General features: G+C 54.2%; 7 protein-coding genes across 7 annotated transcripts; 5 read left to right on the top strand and 2 right to left on the bottom strand.

Annotated features, from left to right (window-relative positions):
• Window positions 1–201: 201 nt before the first annotated feature.
• J3D65DRAFT_444982 (fatty acid hydroxylase superfamily-domain-containing protein) lies at window positions 202–2,150 on the bottom strand. Its single transcript, XM_066796287.1, has 2 exons — window positions 1,173–2,150; window positions 202–1,122 (listed from the first exon to the last, which is right to left on the bottom strand). The coding sequence occupies exons 1-2, from the start codon at window positions 1,873–1,875 to the stop codon at window positions 473–475; spliced, it is 1,353 nt and encodes a 450-aa protein (XP_066653940.1). The 5' UTR covers window positions 1,876–2,150; the 3' UTR covers window positions 202–472.
• Window positions 2,151–2,328: 178 nt separating this feature from the next.
• J3D65DRAFT_630476 (microtubule/calcium-binding protein) lies at window positions 2,329–3,519 on the top strand. The gene is made up of 5 exons (XM_066800834.1): window positions 2,329–2,563; window positions 2,650–2,761; window positions 2,812–2,952; window positions 3,009–3,168; window positions 3,221–3,519. The coding sequence occupies exons 1-5, from the start codon at window positions 2,549–2,551 to the stop codon at window positions 3,303–3,305; spliced, it is 513 nt and encodes a 170-aa protein (XP_066653939.1). The 5' UTR covers window positions 2,329–2,548; the 3' UTR covers window positions 3,306–3,519.
• On the top strand, window positions 3,284–5,234 carry J3D65DRAFT_444928 (uncharacterized protein). Its single transcript, XM_066796286.1, has 2 exons — window positions 3,284–4,280; window positions 4,474–5,234. Exons 1-2 carry the CDS (start codon window positions 3,521–3,523, stop codon window positions 5,136–5,138), a joined length of 1,425 nt encoding a protein of 474 aa, XP_066653938.1. The 5' UTR covers window positions 3,284–3,520; the 3' UTR covers window positions 5,139–5,234.
• Window positions 5,142–8,117, top strand: J3D65DRAFT_555736 (RNA dependent RNA polymerase-domain-containing protein; the record flags this gene model as incomplete). The annotated part of the gene is made up of 1 exon (XM_066797240.1): window positions 5,142–8,117. A coding segment is annotated over one exon (2,976 nt), but the record flags the coding sequence as incomplete, so codon positions are not given.
• Window positions 8,118–9,550: 1,433 nt separating this feature from the next.
• J3D65DRAFT_630467 (uncharacterized protein) lies at window positions 9,551–11,823 on the top strand. Its single transcript, XM_066800833.1, has 6 exons — window positions 9,551–9,878; window positions 9,945–10,052; window positions 10,110–10,298; window positions 10,370–10,572; window positions 10,637–10,704; window positions 10,784–11,823. Exons 1-6 carry the CDS (start codon window positions 9,687–9,689, stop codon window positions 11,614–11,616), a joined length of 1,593 nt encoding a protein of 530 aa, XP_066653936.1. The 5' UTR covers window positions 9,551–9,686; the 3' UTR covers window positions 11,617–11,823.
• Window positions 11,824–11,843: 20 nt separating this feature from the next.
• J3D65DRAFT_444777 (uncharacterized protein) lies at window positions 11,844–13,709 on the bottom strand. The gene is made up of 5 exons (XM_066796283.1): window positions 13,241–13,709; window positions 13,154–13,190; window positions 13,032–13,099; window positions 12,604–12,980; window positions 11,844–12,535 (listed from the first exon to the last, which is right to left on the bottom strand). Exons 1-5 carry the CDS (start codon window positions 13,385–13,387, stop codon window positions 11,866–11,868), a joined length of 1,299 nt encoding a protein of 432 aa, XP_066653935.1. The 5' UTR covers window positions 13,388–13,709; the 3' UTR covers window positions 11,844–11,865.
• A 638-nt stretch (window positions 13,710–14,347) lies between these two features.
• Window positions 14,348–15,462, top strand: J3D65DRAFT_646805 (ubiquitin carboxyl-terminal hydrolase-like protein isozyme L5; the record flags this gene model as incomplete). Its single annotated transcript, XM_066802298.1, has 4 exons — window positions 14,348–14,383; window positions 14,458–14,552; window positions 14,612–14,852; window positions 14,902–15,462. 4 exons carry the CDS (start codon window positions 14,348–14,350, stop codon window positions 15,460–15,462), a joined length of 933 nt encoding a protein of 310 aa, XP_066653934.1.
• Between the last annotated feature and the right edge of the window lie 73 nt (window positions 15,463–15,535).

Raw genomic sequence — 15,535 nt, 5'->3', positions numbered from 1 at the left:
TGTAGCAGACGACAGAGGAGCCGGTCGCTGCGCCGGTCTACATAGAATACAAGAAAGTAGAGGAGAAAGAGAGAGGAGAAGAGGAAGAGGAGACAGAGGAAAAGAAGACAAGGGCAGAAGGGAAGTTTGTTGTAGCAGGAACGCTCATGGCGTCTCTTGGCTACACCGATTCTTTTTTGATCTCGAAGGGGGAAAGGAGAAAACGGCGGCCGCGTCACGTCCCCGTCGCCGGCATGTCCAGCCGAGTAGCTACGGAAGGCGCATGAGAGGAATGGAAGCAATTAGATAGCGCTGCAGGACAGGACAAAACGTATGCTGGATTAAGAACAATGCTAGGACTGCATGCGCCAGGAAGCTCCCGAATCCAAGGTGTGAGTGTGTGTGATCGTGATACATTACAGGTTTGTTTGATTGTTTCAATTCCCAGTCGACGTCAACTGCAGAAGAGGAGGACAGGTCGAGATAAGGATTTTTAGTGGGTGCTTTCAAGACCAAGCACGTTGGGTCCTCGTCCCTGGAGGCTGCCATTGACACGCTCACGCAAGTTCTTCAGACTGCCAGCAGATTGCTGAGATGTGCTCGACGCCTTTTTCCTGGGGCTGCGGCGCAGCGCCACCTGCGGCACTTCCTCCATCGCGCTGTCGACCTCGGAGGAAGGCTCGGAGGATGGGACTGGCTCAGGCTTCAGCTCCGGGGGGAGAAATTGGGGCTTCAGCGCTTCAGTCTCAGCCTTGCGTTCAGCAGTCTTGCGCTGGCGCTCGTACTTGAGCGAGACGTCGCCCTTCCACATGGTGCCCAAGACACGGTCCCAGATTGTGAAAAATGGCTGGGAGAAGTTGGTCTTGATGCCCCAGCTTTGGTGGTGAATGTCGTGATAGCTTGCATTGTTCGATGTAATGAACTGGAGCGGGTCAAAGGGCAAAGCGTATCCGCAGTGATCGTCGACGGTCTTGATGGTCGAACCCGTGAAGAACCACATGGCCTGGCGAACAGACATTCCGGAAAGGAGATAGGCAACTCCAGTTCCTAGGGTATCCAACAGGAAGCCTTCAACAGGGTGGTTGTACAAGGCACCATAGGCATACGGCACGTAGAGACGGTGGTGACGCGAGTGGAAGGTTGCTGCAATAAAGTCAGACCACGAATTTTGCAAGTCTGGGAAGAAGTCATACTGTAGAGCCATCTGTTCATGTGCATGCCGCGGTGCCAAAAGTACTGCCAGGTATCCACCACGGAAATGGCAAACACGAACTGGATTGCCGGAAAAGCGACCCAGTAAATGAATTTGGCAAACAAAATCTCCCAGGACGCAAAGGCGGGAGCGGTGACTAGATCACCGTTGGCGACAATCGTCTGCACGAGCCAGGGATATTGACCGCCGGCAAGAGCGCCGGATATCGACGGAAACGAGCCAGCAAGATTCTTCGCAACGGCACTCGGGTTGAGGCCCAGGGTTCCGAGGACAGCCGGTATGGCTCGTTGTGCAATGCGGATTCTTTGGGCCCAGACAGCAACATCGTGGTCCTCCTTTCCAAAGGTTGGTTCAGGGTCAAACCAAGCCAAAAGCGCGCCGAAGATTGTCTGGATGACGTGTTGCAAGACTACGTCCTGGAGAACCTCGCGGTGGGAAACATGGTTGCGCTGCAGCAGCTCGAGAGGGGTGTGCAGTCGGTAGTCGGGGAAGAGGTCGTATGTATCAATCAAGTGGAACAACAACGAGACGATCCAGTAGGCGGCGACGGGGAGGGCCAGTACCAGGTACTTGTCGGGGAGCCATGGGACGAGGGCCGGAAGAGGGTGTAGGGTGTATTCTGGCAGCGGAGGGAGGCCGCTCGCGAGTGTCGCGTTCGCCATTGCAAGAGCTTGCGCCACCATGCAAAGCGGATGGAAGCGCTCTCGTGAGCTGAGGGTGCGGAGGGACGAGGGCGAAGGCGCGGCGCAAAGACTGGAGAGGATATGGTGGAGGCGGCAGGCAGACGGGAGAGGGTGATGGTTTGGAAGGATGGAGAGCAAGGAGGCGAAGGAGTGCGGTTCCTAAGCAGGACAAGACAAGAGTGGTCCGGGGCGGGTGGGATGCTGTCAGGCTACTTTACGGTGGATGGATGGATGGTCAGGTCGACGGGGTCGGATGCGGACGGCGTCGGCGTCGGCGAGGGCGAAAGCGGAGATTGCCCGGTGCCTGGCTTTGGCTCGGTGCCTGAGGCTGGAGGGTTAGTCATGTGCTGTGTTCCATACCTTACAGGTACCTTACGGTACCGGGCCGAGTCTGCTTCCGGAATTGCTTGGCACCGTGCCCTACCTACCTTAGTCCTTCACACCCCGCGCTCAGGCCACCTTGCTGGTCTCCCCTCAGCCTGGGCCCCTCTCGGCGCTAAGCTTTTCTGCTCGTCGAGCCCGCCCAACTTGAACCCCACCACCTGCACCGACCGCCCTCTGGGAAAACTTCTCTCCGCCCTGCAAATCACCGCCATATTATTTACCTTCCCCGGCCGCCGCCTCCTACTCCCCTTCCCCTGCTATCCGCTGTCTCCTCCCCACAACCGCCAAAATGATCATTTACAAGGTGCGCTGTCCTCGCAACACTGCTCCGCATCCTCCCCCGCCGCTTGAAAGAATCACCGCGACTTTGCGCGCTAACACTGCCTCCAGGACATCATCACCGGCGACGAGCTCATCTCCGACTCGTACAACCTCAAGCTGATTGACGGCGTTGTCTACGAGGCCGACTGCCAGAAGATCACCATCGGCAACGACAACATTGGTCAGTCCACGCGTCTCAACAAACACCTCCCACCTGCTGATGTGACAAAGACATTGGCGCCAACCCCTCTGCTGAGGATGGCGGTGACGGCGACGTCGACGAGAACACCCAGACCGTCCTGGACGTTGTTCACTCGTTCCGTCTCAACGAGACTTCGTTCGACAAGAAGTCGTACCTGTCTCACCTCAAGAGTAAGTGCTGCCACGCCCGGCCCCGGCATGGCCTTTCACTAACCCAAACAAAACAGCCTACATGAAGAAGGTCAAGGAGGCTCTCAAGGAGAAGGGTGCCAGCGATGAGGAGGTCAAGGACTTTGAGACCAAGGCCTCTGGCTTCGCCAAGAAGGTCGTCGGCAACTTCAAGGACTACGAGTTCCTGATCGGCGAGTCCATGGACCCCGATGGAATGTAAGTGAAATGCCATTGGTCGGAAAATAGCACATCCTAACCGCTTTCACAGGGTCATCCTCCTCAACTACCGCGACGACGGCATCACTCCCTTCGTCACCATCTGGAAGCACGGTCTCACCGAGATGAAGGTGTAAACGATCTGGGTCTGGTTGATAGAGGAGGGACAGCAGGATGGTCCTTGGTTTTCACGAATCAAACGCATGATGAAATAATTGCCATCTTGGAGGACGGACTGATGCTCAATCAAGAGCATTCTCGCCTCACATGCCCTACCTTTTTCGTTTTCGCTACTGTGACTGGAATCAATTGAATCAACTTTGGCACCACCGAGAAATTTACAACTCCACTCATGGCAGTTTCGGGCCGAGTCAGGCCACGGCTCAGGCATTCGGAGGAGCAAAGCCACGCACGTGATGTGGCCATTCGTTCGTTCTGGTCGTTTCCGCGAAGCCCAGGGTCCGGCTCGGTCCGCGATAAGCCGCGTGCAGGCAGACACACACGCCGCTTGCTCTGGGTACCCAACACCAAACACCCACATCGACACCGCGTCTGCCCACCTGGCCTAGACGCCATTGGATGTCGGAAATTTGCCCTCCAATCCCAATTCTCTCTCCCCTTGGTTTACATTGACGCCAAGCACTCTGACGCTGTCGCTGGTGATGGGTCTGCCCAAGTTCTGATTGCTACGTCTCGCTTCGTTTGGCACCTCAAAATGAACACCCGCAGTGCTCTACAGAGCCCTGTAAAAAAATCCAACGAGGACCATGATGCAATCAACGACATCATTGGTCGACTCGAAAGCAGGTGGAGGCTGGGCTTGACCCCTCGAGATCAAACATGGTCTCCTAGCCGACAGCCTCCATCTGATCCGGGGAAATGCTTCGGGCTAATCAAGTTTCTTCATTTCCAGGGTCGGGAAATTCTCCCGCAGCTTCTAGCTGAGTTCAACCAAAATGCAGGCCACAAGAGCTCAAGGGAGCGTCTGCCTTATCTCCGAGCACTCTTGGAACGCGGTGAAAGGGTAGTGCGCGCATCTTCAAGACAACCGAGCACGACTCCCACCAGCAACAGAGTTGCTCCAGCTTCTCCAGTCCCTCATTATGCTCTTCGTAGGTTGACTCGTTCACATGCCCTCAAGCATAGATTCCTTTGTTCCGATAGGTTTGCTGACGGTCTGCACTTTCTGCTTTTCTGGACTACATCCTGCTTAGCAGATAATTGACCATGCCAGAAGCTTGCCAAGCGGATGATGACCCCGAATCAAGTTTTGCCTCAGTGCCTCGTTATGCTAATGACTGACAGGCTCTGGGGGCCCCCCAGTCTCTTCTTTTCTGATCTCGGAAAGAAACAGCAGCCTCGGGCGAACGACAACAAGGAGCCCACTGGGTTCGATTCAGCCGTCTACGCCCAAGCGTAACGATGAAAAAGACCCAACGCCTCCACCTTCTCCATCTCTGGAGGCGAGCTGCAGACGGCGAACCAAAGACAACCCCCAACCAAGCCGCAAGAGATCCTCTGAAGAGTTTGAGGACCGCGCCAACTCCAAGTGCAGTCGGGGCTTGAGCGGAAAAAGAAAATCTTCGGAATTTGCTGTCCCTGGACTTCCTCCGACACGGAAGGATACGCACGACTCGCGCTCGTCCTCAAGGACCAGTGGCACGGCTCGGTCGGTAGCAGTGTCGGCCACCTCTGCGACCTCGACTGAGGTTTCAAGAACGGATTCAGTGTTCAATCACTATCGCGACAACACTCGTTCCGCGAATACCTCCTTCACCACAGAGACTACGGTATCGCAAAGCGCCCCGCATTTCAACAGCTCAGGAACAATCTCTTGGGATGATGAGACCACAGAGAATGTTTTGCAGTGCCTGCGGCAAGACGAGGGTTTGATAAATCCTTTAGAGGGTCTCGAAATTGAAATTCCCGAACAAACCGACATCTGCATCAGCCCCGGCAAACCTGGATAGCAACACCAGCTCAAAAACTTGCCGACGCAGCATCTATTCGTCCCAGAGATTGGAGAGAAGCTCCGGAGTCTGCCCTTCAAATACCGATGGGAATACGTCCGAGTCGCCCAAACCATTGGTTCCGACCCGGACGACCTGATAGAAACAAGACCGGGAAGCGCCCAGGACTACGAAAACTTTTGGTCTCGCCTGATGCAGAACGAGGCTTGTCAAGATCAATCAAGTTCTGTCCAGCGCAGCAGTCAAAAGGCCTGGGAGGCAGCAAACTTCGAGAACGTCAAATTAAAGGGTTCTCTCAGTTTCAACACTTCAAATACTGGACCGCTGTTCAAGCTGCACATGCAAGCACTGCGGACCGAGACCTCCTGCCGCTTCCAGAGAGCCTTTGGTGGTGACCGTTTCCTCTACATTGAGGTACCGCCGCTCGATGCCCTGCCGAGCCACCTCAAAGAGCAATACGGTTATCTTCCAGAACGTTTTGTTGAATGGCTCAGGATGCCCAAACACTTTCTTGGTCGCAATTGGACGGTGTTTTTTGTCGATCCGCTTCAACCAAAGAAACGAAAGGGCGAGTCGACGGAAATGCGAGGATTTTCGGTGTTACTCTTTGCCATGAACGGGTGCGACCTTGACCGCAAGACGCAGAAGGTCAGCAGTCGAGCTCCACGTCAGGCCATGTCCCCCTTCGATCTTCTCAACTGGTTTATGCCCTTCGTTGATGAGCGCAATGCGTCGCAACCGTTTCCGAAGGCTTTCGCGCGCATTTCTCTTGGACTTACGACAACCACCCCAACTTTGTCGTTCAAACCGTCGGAAGTGAGATACGTCCTGGACATCGTTGCCGATGACACCCCCGAGGATGACGAGTTCAACGACCCTGCCTTGGAATGGCCCAAAGATCAAACCAAGGAACGACGAGTGATGAATGACGGCTGTGCGCGTATCTCTGTCGGCGCTGCCCAACAGCTTTGGAAAAACGTTGGTAGAGGCGGGCCTCTTCCAAGCACTTTTCAGGGCCGCATAGGTGGTGCCAAAGGCATGTGGAGTATTAGCGCTGCCTCGGACACCCAGAATCCAAATGACAGGGAAATTTGGATCGAGGTCACCGAGAGCCAACGCAAATTCTGGCCTCACAAAGATGACCGAGATGACTCGCTATACGATCCACAACGACTGACCTTCGACTTGCATTCGATCACAGACCAAGCGTCGTCGTCAAAGATTTATCTGTCATTCTTCCCCATTCTCTTGGATAGGGGTGTCCCAGGAGAGACCCTCACGGGACTGGTTGGCCGATACATGGACCAAGAAAGGACGAAGCTGGTTGAGTCGTCGGAAGATCCAGTGAGCCTGAGGAAATGGGTCAACGACCAGAACTCCACCAAGGAGGAGAGGAATCGGGAGGACGACATTCGATACCAAGGAGCAATGCCCACGTCCCACCACGAGAAGCTCGTCCTTCTCTTAGAGTCGGGCTTTGACACTTCATGTCCCTATGTTTCTGACATAGCGGAAAAATTCGTATCGACAAGCCTTCAAGAGCTGCGCATGAATGTCCGGATTCCTCTCCCACGCTGCACCTACATCAAAGGCGTGGCGGATCCCCTCGGTGTCCTTGAGCCTGGAGAAATCCACCTCTGCTTTTCACAAAGTCTGACAGATGATGCTTCCGGGGAATCCATCCCCTTTCTTCGCGATCGCTCCGTCCTTGTTGCCCGAAACCCTGCATTAAGGAGGTCAGATATTCAAAAGGTCAAGACCACGTTCCGATTCGATCTGGCCCATTTACGAGATGTTGTCGTGTTTCCTACGAAGGGCAAGTATCCTCTTGCTGGGAAGCTGCAAGGCGGCGATTACGATGGAGATACCTTTTGGATCTGTTGGGAGCCTGACCTAGTGGAGCCGTTCAAAAATGCGCCTGCCCCGCTGCAAGACCCCGCGCCCAGAGACTACGGCATCGAAGTGGACAAACGGAGTTTGAAAGACTTGCTTCTGAAAGAGAGTTCGCCCTCGAAACGCCCCTCGATTCAAAACTTTCTTTGGGCAAGCTTCGAATATCGATGCAAGACGAATCTGCTTGGGCAAACCACCAAGTTGCACGAGCGGATCTGCTACATGGAGAATACCATTGATTCGCCAAAGATCAATGCTCTTGCAGACTTGCACGACCTTCTAGTGGACTCTTCCAAGAACGGTTACAGTTTCGACCAGAACGCCTTCGAGAGGTTCAAAATCACGTCACTCGATCTACGAAAACAAGTCAAAGAACCCGCGTACGAACGAGCTAGGAAGCTGGATAAACTCGAGAAGGGGAAGTTGACGGAATCCAAGAAGTTGACCAAGATGCGGTATCAAAAAGATAACATCACTGACAAGATGTACTTCGAGTCAATAGAACCGCATACTAGGGAGACGTTCAAGGTTGTCACCGACCACTTCAAGAGCATGCGGGTAGACGTCGATGAGGACCTGCTTGCGCCATACAAGGCCATCGAGGAAGATGGGGGGGAAATGTCTGAAATCGCGGACGAGCTGAAGCAATTGGAGAAGGCGATCAGACAGGTCAAAGATCGCTGGAATGCAGTCATTCACGGCCGCGACTTTGACCACCCCAAGCAGGGCGAGTCATATACCGACTCCGTCAACGACTGCTTTGCCATGTTTGTCGCAATTAGGCCCACTAACCTGACGCACCCAGTCGTCAAGTGCTGGACCCGGAGCTTGACTGGTGCCCCCAGCGACTGGGAACTCCTGAAGGCATCGGCGCTTTACAAGCACTGGCGCGACAAGAGCCTCTCCTTCGTCTTTGCCATGGCGGGCAAATGGCTGTGCTGGATCAAAGCCAGCAAGGCGACCGATTCGCGTCTGCTCGTCCTGCCCATGTGGGCAAACATGAAGCCCAGGCGCATCAAGAAAGTCATTCGAGAGGGAAAGAAGCATAGATCAGACGGCTATGGTTTTGAAGACGAGGATGAGTAGTTTGAAGTCGAGAATGATGGCACGACAGCATGAAGGCGTTTGGCAGGGCATTTCTTTCATTGTTTTGTTTCTTCAACATCGCGAGCGAGCGAGCATTTGAGCGTTGCTTCTCCCTTGTTTACGACATGATACCAAGAAGTTGTTGTTTTAGCAGCATTGAAGACGGAGTTGGATACCATTTGGGCGTTCTTGCTTTCTTGGACACAGGAGGCGTTTCATTTTGGATTGGAATCCCTTTATCACCAAAAGAGCTTGGTAGGGGAGGCATAGCGCATAACTCGTTGCACTTGAGGGACCACTCATCAAGCTCCCTCCCCCATTTCGAATCATGTTCTGGTGGCAAGACACACCTAACTATTCATTTGGCTCAACTTGCCACTATCTTGATTACTTACCTTGTGGCAGACTCGTTGTACCGCTTCGAGGTTGCTGAATCAGTTCAAGCGGCTGCCGAAGTCGATATCCGAAAACAAAGCATCCCAAGTGCACAGCGAATGCTGACAAAGAGCCGGACCCAGTTGAAGAGCAGACAAAGGAAGCCGCGTGCCACAGAGGCAACTCGTCCCGAAGCCAAGGATCGACGCTTGTGAAACCTCTGAATGTCGACTCCAAAGTCTCTCGGCGGATCACCGCCTGATTGTGAGTTTTCCAGAGCCATATGCTCCAGAGACGGTTTTATGGATCCACCATGTCCCCCACGCATGTCATTGTAGCAAGGTATGGTCGGTGCAGCGCCGGGATGGGCAGAGCTTGCTATGACTGGAACCCTGCTAGAGTCAAAGCCAATTCGGACGCTCCGCAGCAAGAGCTGATGATCTGCAGATGGGTTCGACCTCGAAGCTTGTGGCCGTGTTCTTCTTACCAATTCGAAGGTTGGATCACGAACCTGTCCCAAGATCGAAAACAAAGCGGGCTTGGTGTCTACCAAGCAGAATTACTTCGCGCTCAAGGAGGCCAAGCTTCGATGCGCCATGCCGGCATGAGAGCGGGACCACGGCGATTTTGATTGACGCAGAAGCCTAATTGAACGGTACTGCTGGGATAGCAGGACAAAGAGCCTATGAGCGTTCACGGCTGGCCTTCCAGAGGGGAAATTTGCACCAAGCCGGGACATCATAGGTATCGCGCCGTCTCCCCGCAGCGCCAAACCCAAGCATAACAAAGAAGTCAAAATAACGGCTGTACTGCCTACCTCAGCAACAAGGGCTCGCTCGTACCGGACACCGAGTCGGTGGGCTGGCAGTGAGGGAACGAGAAAAAAGGCCTTTTACGCCCAACTTTCATTCGTTCGTCAATCAACGGAATGCCGCTGGAGATTAGCATTTGCCGTTGCCTGCAACAAGACTTCCCAAGCCGCCTCCTAATAACGCCAGCGTCTTCATCCACACGAGAATCATTTACTAAGTATTGGCCGCATTGAGCGATAAGTGAGGAGCACGGGTTGGCAAGTTAGCCCGTCAGCCAGCCGGCCGATCGTCTTCCTCCCCGCATATCCGCTCTCTTCTGATATGAGAAACCCTTCGCTGCTGCTGCGCCGGGCACAACACTGACGTGCTGGCCCACTCCGGCATGGCGGAATCACGGGAACCGAACGGCGATCCGAATTATCGGTACGTCGTCAACGAGCATCAGAAGGAGATCAGCGCCATTTGCACCACAGGCCTCGCGCTGGCCATCATTTTCGTCATCATTCGCATCTTGATACGCACGCGTCTGCAGAGACAGTGCTCTACTGATGATTTCCTCCTCGTTCTCGCAACTGTAAGTGTCCTGCTATCTCTTGACACATGGCGGCATATGGCAACCAGCTGTTGATACTGAACCCAGGTACTCTACTGTGTATTGACTGGTTTGATGATAACGGGGTTCTACAAGGGAGGCTTCGGCAGATCGACGCACGAGCTTTCTTACCACGTGCTGCAGGTCGGAGTCAAGGTAAACGCTATCGTCTAGGGGACCGTATACCAATCTTCCAACTTACCGTGCCTACAGTTCCTTGTTGTCTGCGAAGTCACATACATTGCGACGTCGGCGTTTGTCAAGCTGAGCGTGGCGATCCTCCAGCTACGCATCATTGGCCAATCCAACACGACGATGCGACGGATCAACTTTGCCTCTACTGCCGTCAACGTCATCATCAGCGTCTACACCTTTTTCGTATTGCTCTTTCAGTGCAATCCTGTAAGTCTTATCGCTGCCAAAGCAGCAGATGTGAAAAGGTGACATTCGCGCACGTCGCTGACTTGATCCAGCCCCGAAGAGCGTGGAATCGTGATGTCAAAGGGGGCCATTGCCTCTCAAAACATCTCATCCTGACCAGCGCGCACGTCTGGTCCGGCGTCAGCATTGGACTGGACGTATACTACGCTGTGGGCTTGATACCGTTGATATGGGGCCTTCAGATCCCTCGCGCCGTGAAGTTTTCCACTATGATCATACTCGGCTTGGGGATATTGTAAGTCGTGACATTTGTACTGGAGCATTATTTTAGTGCCGAGTGAAGCTCACTATTATCACAGTGCAAGTGTTGCCACGATTGCCCGCTTCAAATACGCAATTGGCTTCGCCGACAAAAGAAACCCCCTTGGTGTGTCCGCTAAACAGTCCCCTTTTTCGACGCTGGCCCCCTCAACAACGCCTCAGCTAACAATCATTCCCACATTCAGCGGCATTTGGCCCCATCGCTCTATGGTCCAACATCGAAGTCGCCGCAGGCCTTGTCGCCACAAGTCTGTACACCTTCCGACCGCTCCTCCGCCTGCTCCCCTGCCGCCTCGGCTTCTCCTCCAACGGCACGTACGACGAGTCGCACTCGTACGGCGCCGATCCCTTCGCCAGCAGCGGCTCCGCCTTGAACAAGCTGCAAGCCACCTCGTCGCTCAAGAAGCTGAACACGAACGCGACGGATCGCGACGCGGAAGCCGACGCCGGCCTGGAGCTCGACGTGCCTCCGCCGGTGCCGGGCCGCCACCACAGCCGCCCGCAGCACCGCGAGTACGTGTCTTGGGGCATGGGCTGCAGGCACAGTCCCGCGGACGACAGCGGCGGCGTGGCGGTCGGCGCCGTGTCGTTGGGGACGGCAGGCGCCAGTGGGAGCGGCGAGGTGGATAGCTCGAGCGGCCACACGCCGCACAACGAGACGGCTTTGGAGGCGCCGCGCCCGGCCGAATCGCTGCATCGCAGCAGCGGCAACGTGCGGGCGCCGGTGACGGAGCAGGAGGCCGTCAACGTGTCACTAGGAGGGACGCTGAATGGGTGCAGCGAGTCGGCGGTGACGGCTGGCAAGACGGGGCCGAAAGGGCCCAGAGGCAGCAAAGGGCGCAGGATTGGGAGCCACCATCATGGCTTTGGTGGTGGTGGTGCGGCAGAAGAAGAGGAGGGACCTGGACCGGGGAAGAACGGCATCTGGAAAGAAGAGACGGTCGAGGTGCGGACGGTGAGGATAGAAGGAAGCGAGGATGATTGGATCTCTGCCGTGAGCGGGTCTTCCAGTTCGTGAGGTTATTAGATGGGATGCGCGGTAGTCGAATTGTGCATCATAAGTGCAAAGGTCGAGTTGGGTGGGCTGCCAGGACGCACCCCTGGAAAAGTCGGCGCATGGCTCGATCCAGATACCCCTATTGTTCCGCGCAATTTGGCGCGACTGGAGTTTTTGTAAATAAGCCGCAGGATCTCGCAGCCGACAATGCATCTTTTCCGCGTTGAATGAGATAAATACCGGACGATGAAAACGCGCCTGGGAGAGGAGTTATTTCCGTCCGTCATCCTTCTGAGGTTTTCGATCCCCAGTTGGAACACTGGAGTCTTTTCGGAAGCCGCTCTGATTGTATTCGCCGCGCTCCAGCTGGCTCAGGTGTGCAAAGGACGGCACGGCGGCAGTTCTTCTTGGTATTGAACTCTTGCCTGGCGTTGGACCCTTGACCGGTGTTAAACTTCTGCATGGTATTGAACTCCTGACCGGTATTGCACTTCGCCTGATCGGTCTTGGATTTCTGATTGGTATTGCTTCCATCGATGGGTAAGGCTCTTCCAGGCGAATGCTCTGGGAGCTTGGGTTTTCTTGAGACTCGCGCACTGATTCGGGCAGACTGCGGAACGATTCATAGTTGTACTCCCTAAAGTTGCTGGGACGTGCCGCTGCCATTGGCTGCGGAAGAGGGGCGATGGTGCTTTGTCGGTTTGTATTCTGATTTGCGCTGCGTTGATTGCCGCTGGAAAGAGGAATTATGAAGTGGTCATACAGGCGCGGGAACCATCGGCCCAGAAACGTTTTGAATACTGGTAGAGAAGCGCATATTATGGCCAGGCAGAGCTCGACGCAGGACCAGATGGCGGCGTCGATGTTGTCGTAGGTGACGTCCCTGGAAGTCGAGACTAGCTCTATGGATGAGAGGCGGAGGATTGATGCCACACAGACACTGTTAGGCATGTCAGCAAGGCATCCCGATTTCACAATGAATCAAATAGCCAAGGGTGAGAAACTTACGAAGAACCAAGTGAGAAAACAAAGATCAGGGTGATCTTTTGCCTTATAGGAAGCCTGATCTTGCTAATGGCAGGCAATGGGACCAGGATGATGTAAAGGTCTGTGGCTATGTTGACCACTGCGTGAGAAAGCCACATTGCTTTGAAGTTGACACAAGCCCCATCGTGATTTTTGTGCCAAAAGTAGTCGATTGGCCAGCAGGCAAAAATGCTGACTATAGCCGTCTCGATCATGAAGGCAGCGTTGAAAACGATTCCAAAGATGGTGGCGATGCGCGTCAAGGATAGCAGGGAAAAGATGGTCAAGTATTGAAGCAACATTGAGAGCTTGACCAGGCCAAGGGCGCCGTTGTAAAATATGACGCTGATGTAGAACCACTACAAACGCTTAGCGTCAAGTTTACTCATCCTGGGGACCTGTCCACTTACGTAGTATATATTTTCTACGTTCTGAGGCTGTAAATGTTCAATGTGCTCTCCCAAACCGTAATGCGCCTCTGCTCAAGACATCAGCAAAGCCATAAATTTCTTTTGATTCTGCAGAGACGTACGAGCATTCATGGCATAAGTCATTACGATGGTAAATACCTGCTAGTATCAGCCGAAAAGTCTTGGTCGCATGAATTCCAAGAAATTACAAGGGCTAGTAGGATCACCATGTCATCATATCCAAAGATGTGGATGACAGTGAACCGCATATAGATGCGAAGTGCGACAGTGACAAATGCCGCACAGGTCATTGCCCAAGTGACGGCGACGAGCTCGGTGGCTCTTCCGCAAACCATGTTGGGCTATTGCGGCCGAAGGCCAGAGGAGGAAAACGGGGCTGGTGTGTGGGTTGGAAGACCTGAGAAGAACGAAAGTGTTTTACCAGGTGAAACAAAAGGTCTGTCGACATTCAACGCGCACGGGATTCATCAAAAGTGATGTTTGTTGAAACTCTTGACTGAGCTAAGGCCGAGCTGTTGGCAGGCTGTGCGATCCAAGGGAGTCTAGCTTCTAGCTTGACATCCCTTTCGCAGGATCAGACTCTAGCACTTGAACGGTTACCAAAGTGGATAGAGCAAGTCAGCTGATGGCGTTCTCTTTCTCTCTTTGCATTCGCTCTGCTCTCGCGCAAATTGTGTCGTCCTGTAGCACTGCGACATGGATGATGATGATGATGACGATATTACAGGTTGGACTAGCATCTCTGGAGAACAGCATCACAGCGGGGGCATGAGTTGACAGGATGTCGGATTTGTGAAGGAGATGGTGAGCAGGGGTTCAAAACTAGTAAAATCATTTTCTTCGTCGACCAGAACATGCCTTGGCCGAACGACGGAGCTCTCCCCTGGGCAAACCCCCTTGGACGCCATGGAAATCATTCAACAAGGTTTCGGAGGTCCACCGAGGTCCTTGCGGTCTGACGAAGGCTTCCCGCATATCACTAGCCACACATGTTGATGTCAGCACGGAATAGGTCTCGATGGAGCCTCTCTGGATGAGACTGAGGAGTGGAATTGATGAAAGAAGGCAGTGGTGGAGTGCTTGGCAACGGAAGCGGGAGTGAGCGCGGTGAAGTGGTCGGCGCGGGCCGGCTCTCCCGCCCGGCAACGCGTGTCTTCGGAAAAACTCCGGCTGAGTAACCCGGACCCATGACGAGGCAATGGCGGGCAAACGGCGCCCAAGCTCCAATTAACTTAGCATTGAACCTTCTCTCAACTTTCCTCCCCCTCCCCGGCCGTCTTTTGCACACGCCCACCATGTCCGGAGGCTGGAATACAATTGAGTCTGATGCGGTTTGTGCGCCACCTCCCTTTACATGTATCCTGCGCGCGCGGTCGCCCGTCGCCGCGACTGACTCGTCTCCCAGGGTGTCTTCACATACCTCCTCCAGAACCTAGGCGCCAAGGATGTCCAGTTTGAAGAGTTGATATCCCTTGATTCGGAGTCGCTCAGGCAACAGAGGTAATTGCTCCGAGAGCTTCTAAAGTAGCTGCTTCATGGCTAATTCGAGGAACATGCAGTCCTGTCTATGGCGTCATCTTCCTCTTCAAGTATCCAACCGACGAGAAGCCCTCCGACAAGCCCAAGGACGGAACTTTCGACCACGATGCTGCCGAGAACATTTTCTTCGCCGCGCAAACGATCCAGAACGCTTGTGGCACTCAGGCTCTTCTCTCGGTCCTGTTGAACAAGGATGGCGACATTGACATTGGGGCGCCGCTTCGCGATTTCAAGGACTTCACCACTGCCTTTCCTGCAGACGTAAGTTCGCCTGTCATCCGCTGCTCGGTCTTGGCTAACGGCATCAAAGCTTCGCGGCGAAGCGCTGTCAAACTCAGATCTCATTCGCGAAACCCACAACTCCTTTGCCCGTTCGTCCCCCTTCGTCGACGAGACCCAACGCACCGCCACCGAAGACGACGATGTCTACCACTTTATCGCATACACACCAATCAACGGCAAGCTGTACGAGCTAGACGGCCTGCAGCCCGCACCCATCTCACATGGCGATTGTTCGTTCGAAGAGTTCCCCGACAAGGTCATACCGGTACTGCAGCGTCGCATCGAGAGATACCCGGTGACGGAGATTCGATTCAACCTGCTGGCCATGGTTCGGGATCTGCGCATCAAAGCACGAGAAATTGGCGATGTGGAATGGCTGCAAAGGGAAGAGCAGAAGCGCACATCATGGCAGTGGGAGAACGCGCTGCGTCGCCACAACTTCATTGGCTTTGTTGGCGAGCTCATGAAGGGAGTGGTGAAGCAGAAGATCAAGGAGGGCACTTATGACCAGTGGGTCGAAGAAGCCAAGACGAAGACTCGGACGAGGTATGAGGAGCGCAGGAAGAAGGGTGTCGCAGATGACATCTGATCCCAAGATGCTCTACTCTTGCTTCCGGAAACCCGCAAATACCGAGGCAAATACACCGAGATACTGCATGGTA

This window comes from Phyllosticta citribraziliensis (genome assembly GCF_038025025.1).
Source record: "Phyllosticta citribraziliensis strain CPC 17464 chromosome Unknown J3D65scaffold_8, whole genome shotgun sequence".
Lineage (NCBI taxonomy): Eukaryota > Fungi > Ascomycota > Dothideomycetes > Botryosphaeriales > Phyllostictaceae > Phyllosticta > Phyllosticta citribraziliensis.
Note: the sequence above shows the minus strand (reverse complement) of the source record. Positions and strands in the feature narration are given on the sequence as shown.

Bases quoted from the DNA above. Each gene is read 5' to 3' on its own strand.
- J3D65DRAFT_444982 (XM_066796287.1), bottom strand. From the start codon at position 1,875: ATGGTGGCGCAAGCTCTTGCAATGGCGAACGCGACACTCGCGAGCGGC. The intron at 1,123-1,172 runs GTATGACTTCTT...ACTTTATTGCAG, and splicing joins CATGAACAGATGGCTCTACA to CAACCTTCCACTCGCGTCAC.
- J3D65DRAFT_630476 (XM_066800834.1), top strand. The intron at 2,762-2,811 runs GTCAGTCCACGC...GATGTGACAAAG, and splicing joins CATCGGCAACGACAACATTG to ACATTGGCGCCAACCCCTCT. The intron at 3,169-3,220 runs GTAAGTGAAATG...CCGCTTTCACAG, and splicing joins TCCATGGACCCCGATGGAAT to GGTCATCCTCCTCAACTACC.
- J3D65DRAFT_444928 (XM_066796286.1), top strand. From the start codon at position 3,521: ATGGCAGTTTCGGGCCGAGTCAGGCCACGGCTCAGGCATTCGGAGGAG. The intron at 4,281-4,473 runs GTAGGTTGACTC...AATGACTGACAG, and splicing joins AGTCCCTCATTATGCTCTTC to GCTCTGGGGGCCCCCCAGTC.
- J3D65DRAFT_630467 (XM_066800833.1), top strand. From the start codon at position 9,687: ATGGCGGAATCACGGGAACCGAACGGCGATCCGAATTATCGGTACGTC. The intron at 9,879-9,944 runs GTAAGTGTCCTG...TACTGAACCCAG, and splicing joins TCCTCCTCGTTCTCGCAACT to GTACTCTACTGTGTATTGAC. The intron at 10,573-10,636 runs GTAAGTCGTGAC...CTATTATCACAG, and splicing joins ATACTCGGCTTGGGGATATT to TGCAAGTGTTGCCACGATTG.
- J3D65DRAFT_444777 (XM_066796283.1), bottom strand. From the start codon at position 13,387: ATGGTTTGCGGAAGAGCCACCGAGCTCGTCGCCGTCACTTGGGCAATG. The intron at 13,191-13,240 runs GTAATTTCTTGG...TGATACTAGCAG, and splicing joins TGGTGATCCTACTAGCCCTT to GTATTTACCATCGTAATGAC. The intron at 12,536-12,603 runs GTAAGTTTCTCA...CATGCCTAACAG, and splicing joins GTTTTCTCACTTGGTTCTTC to TGTCTGTGTGGCATCAATCC.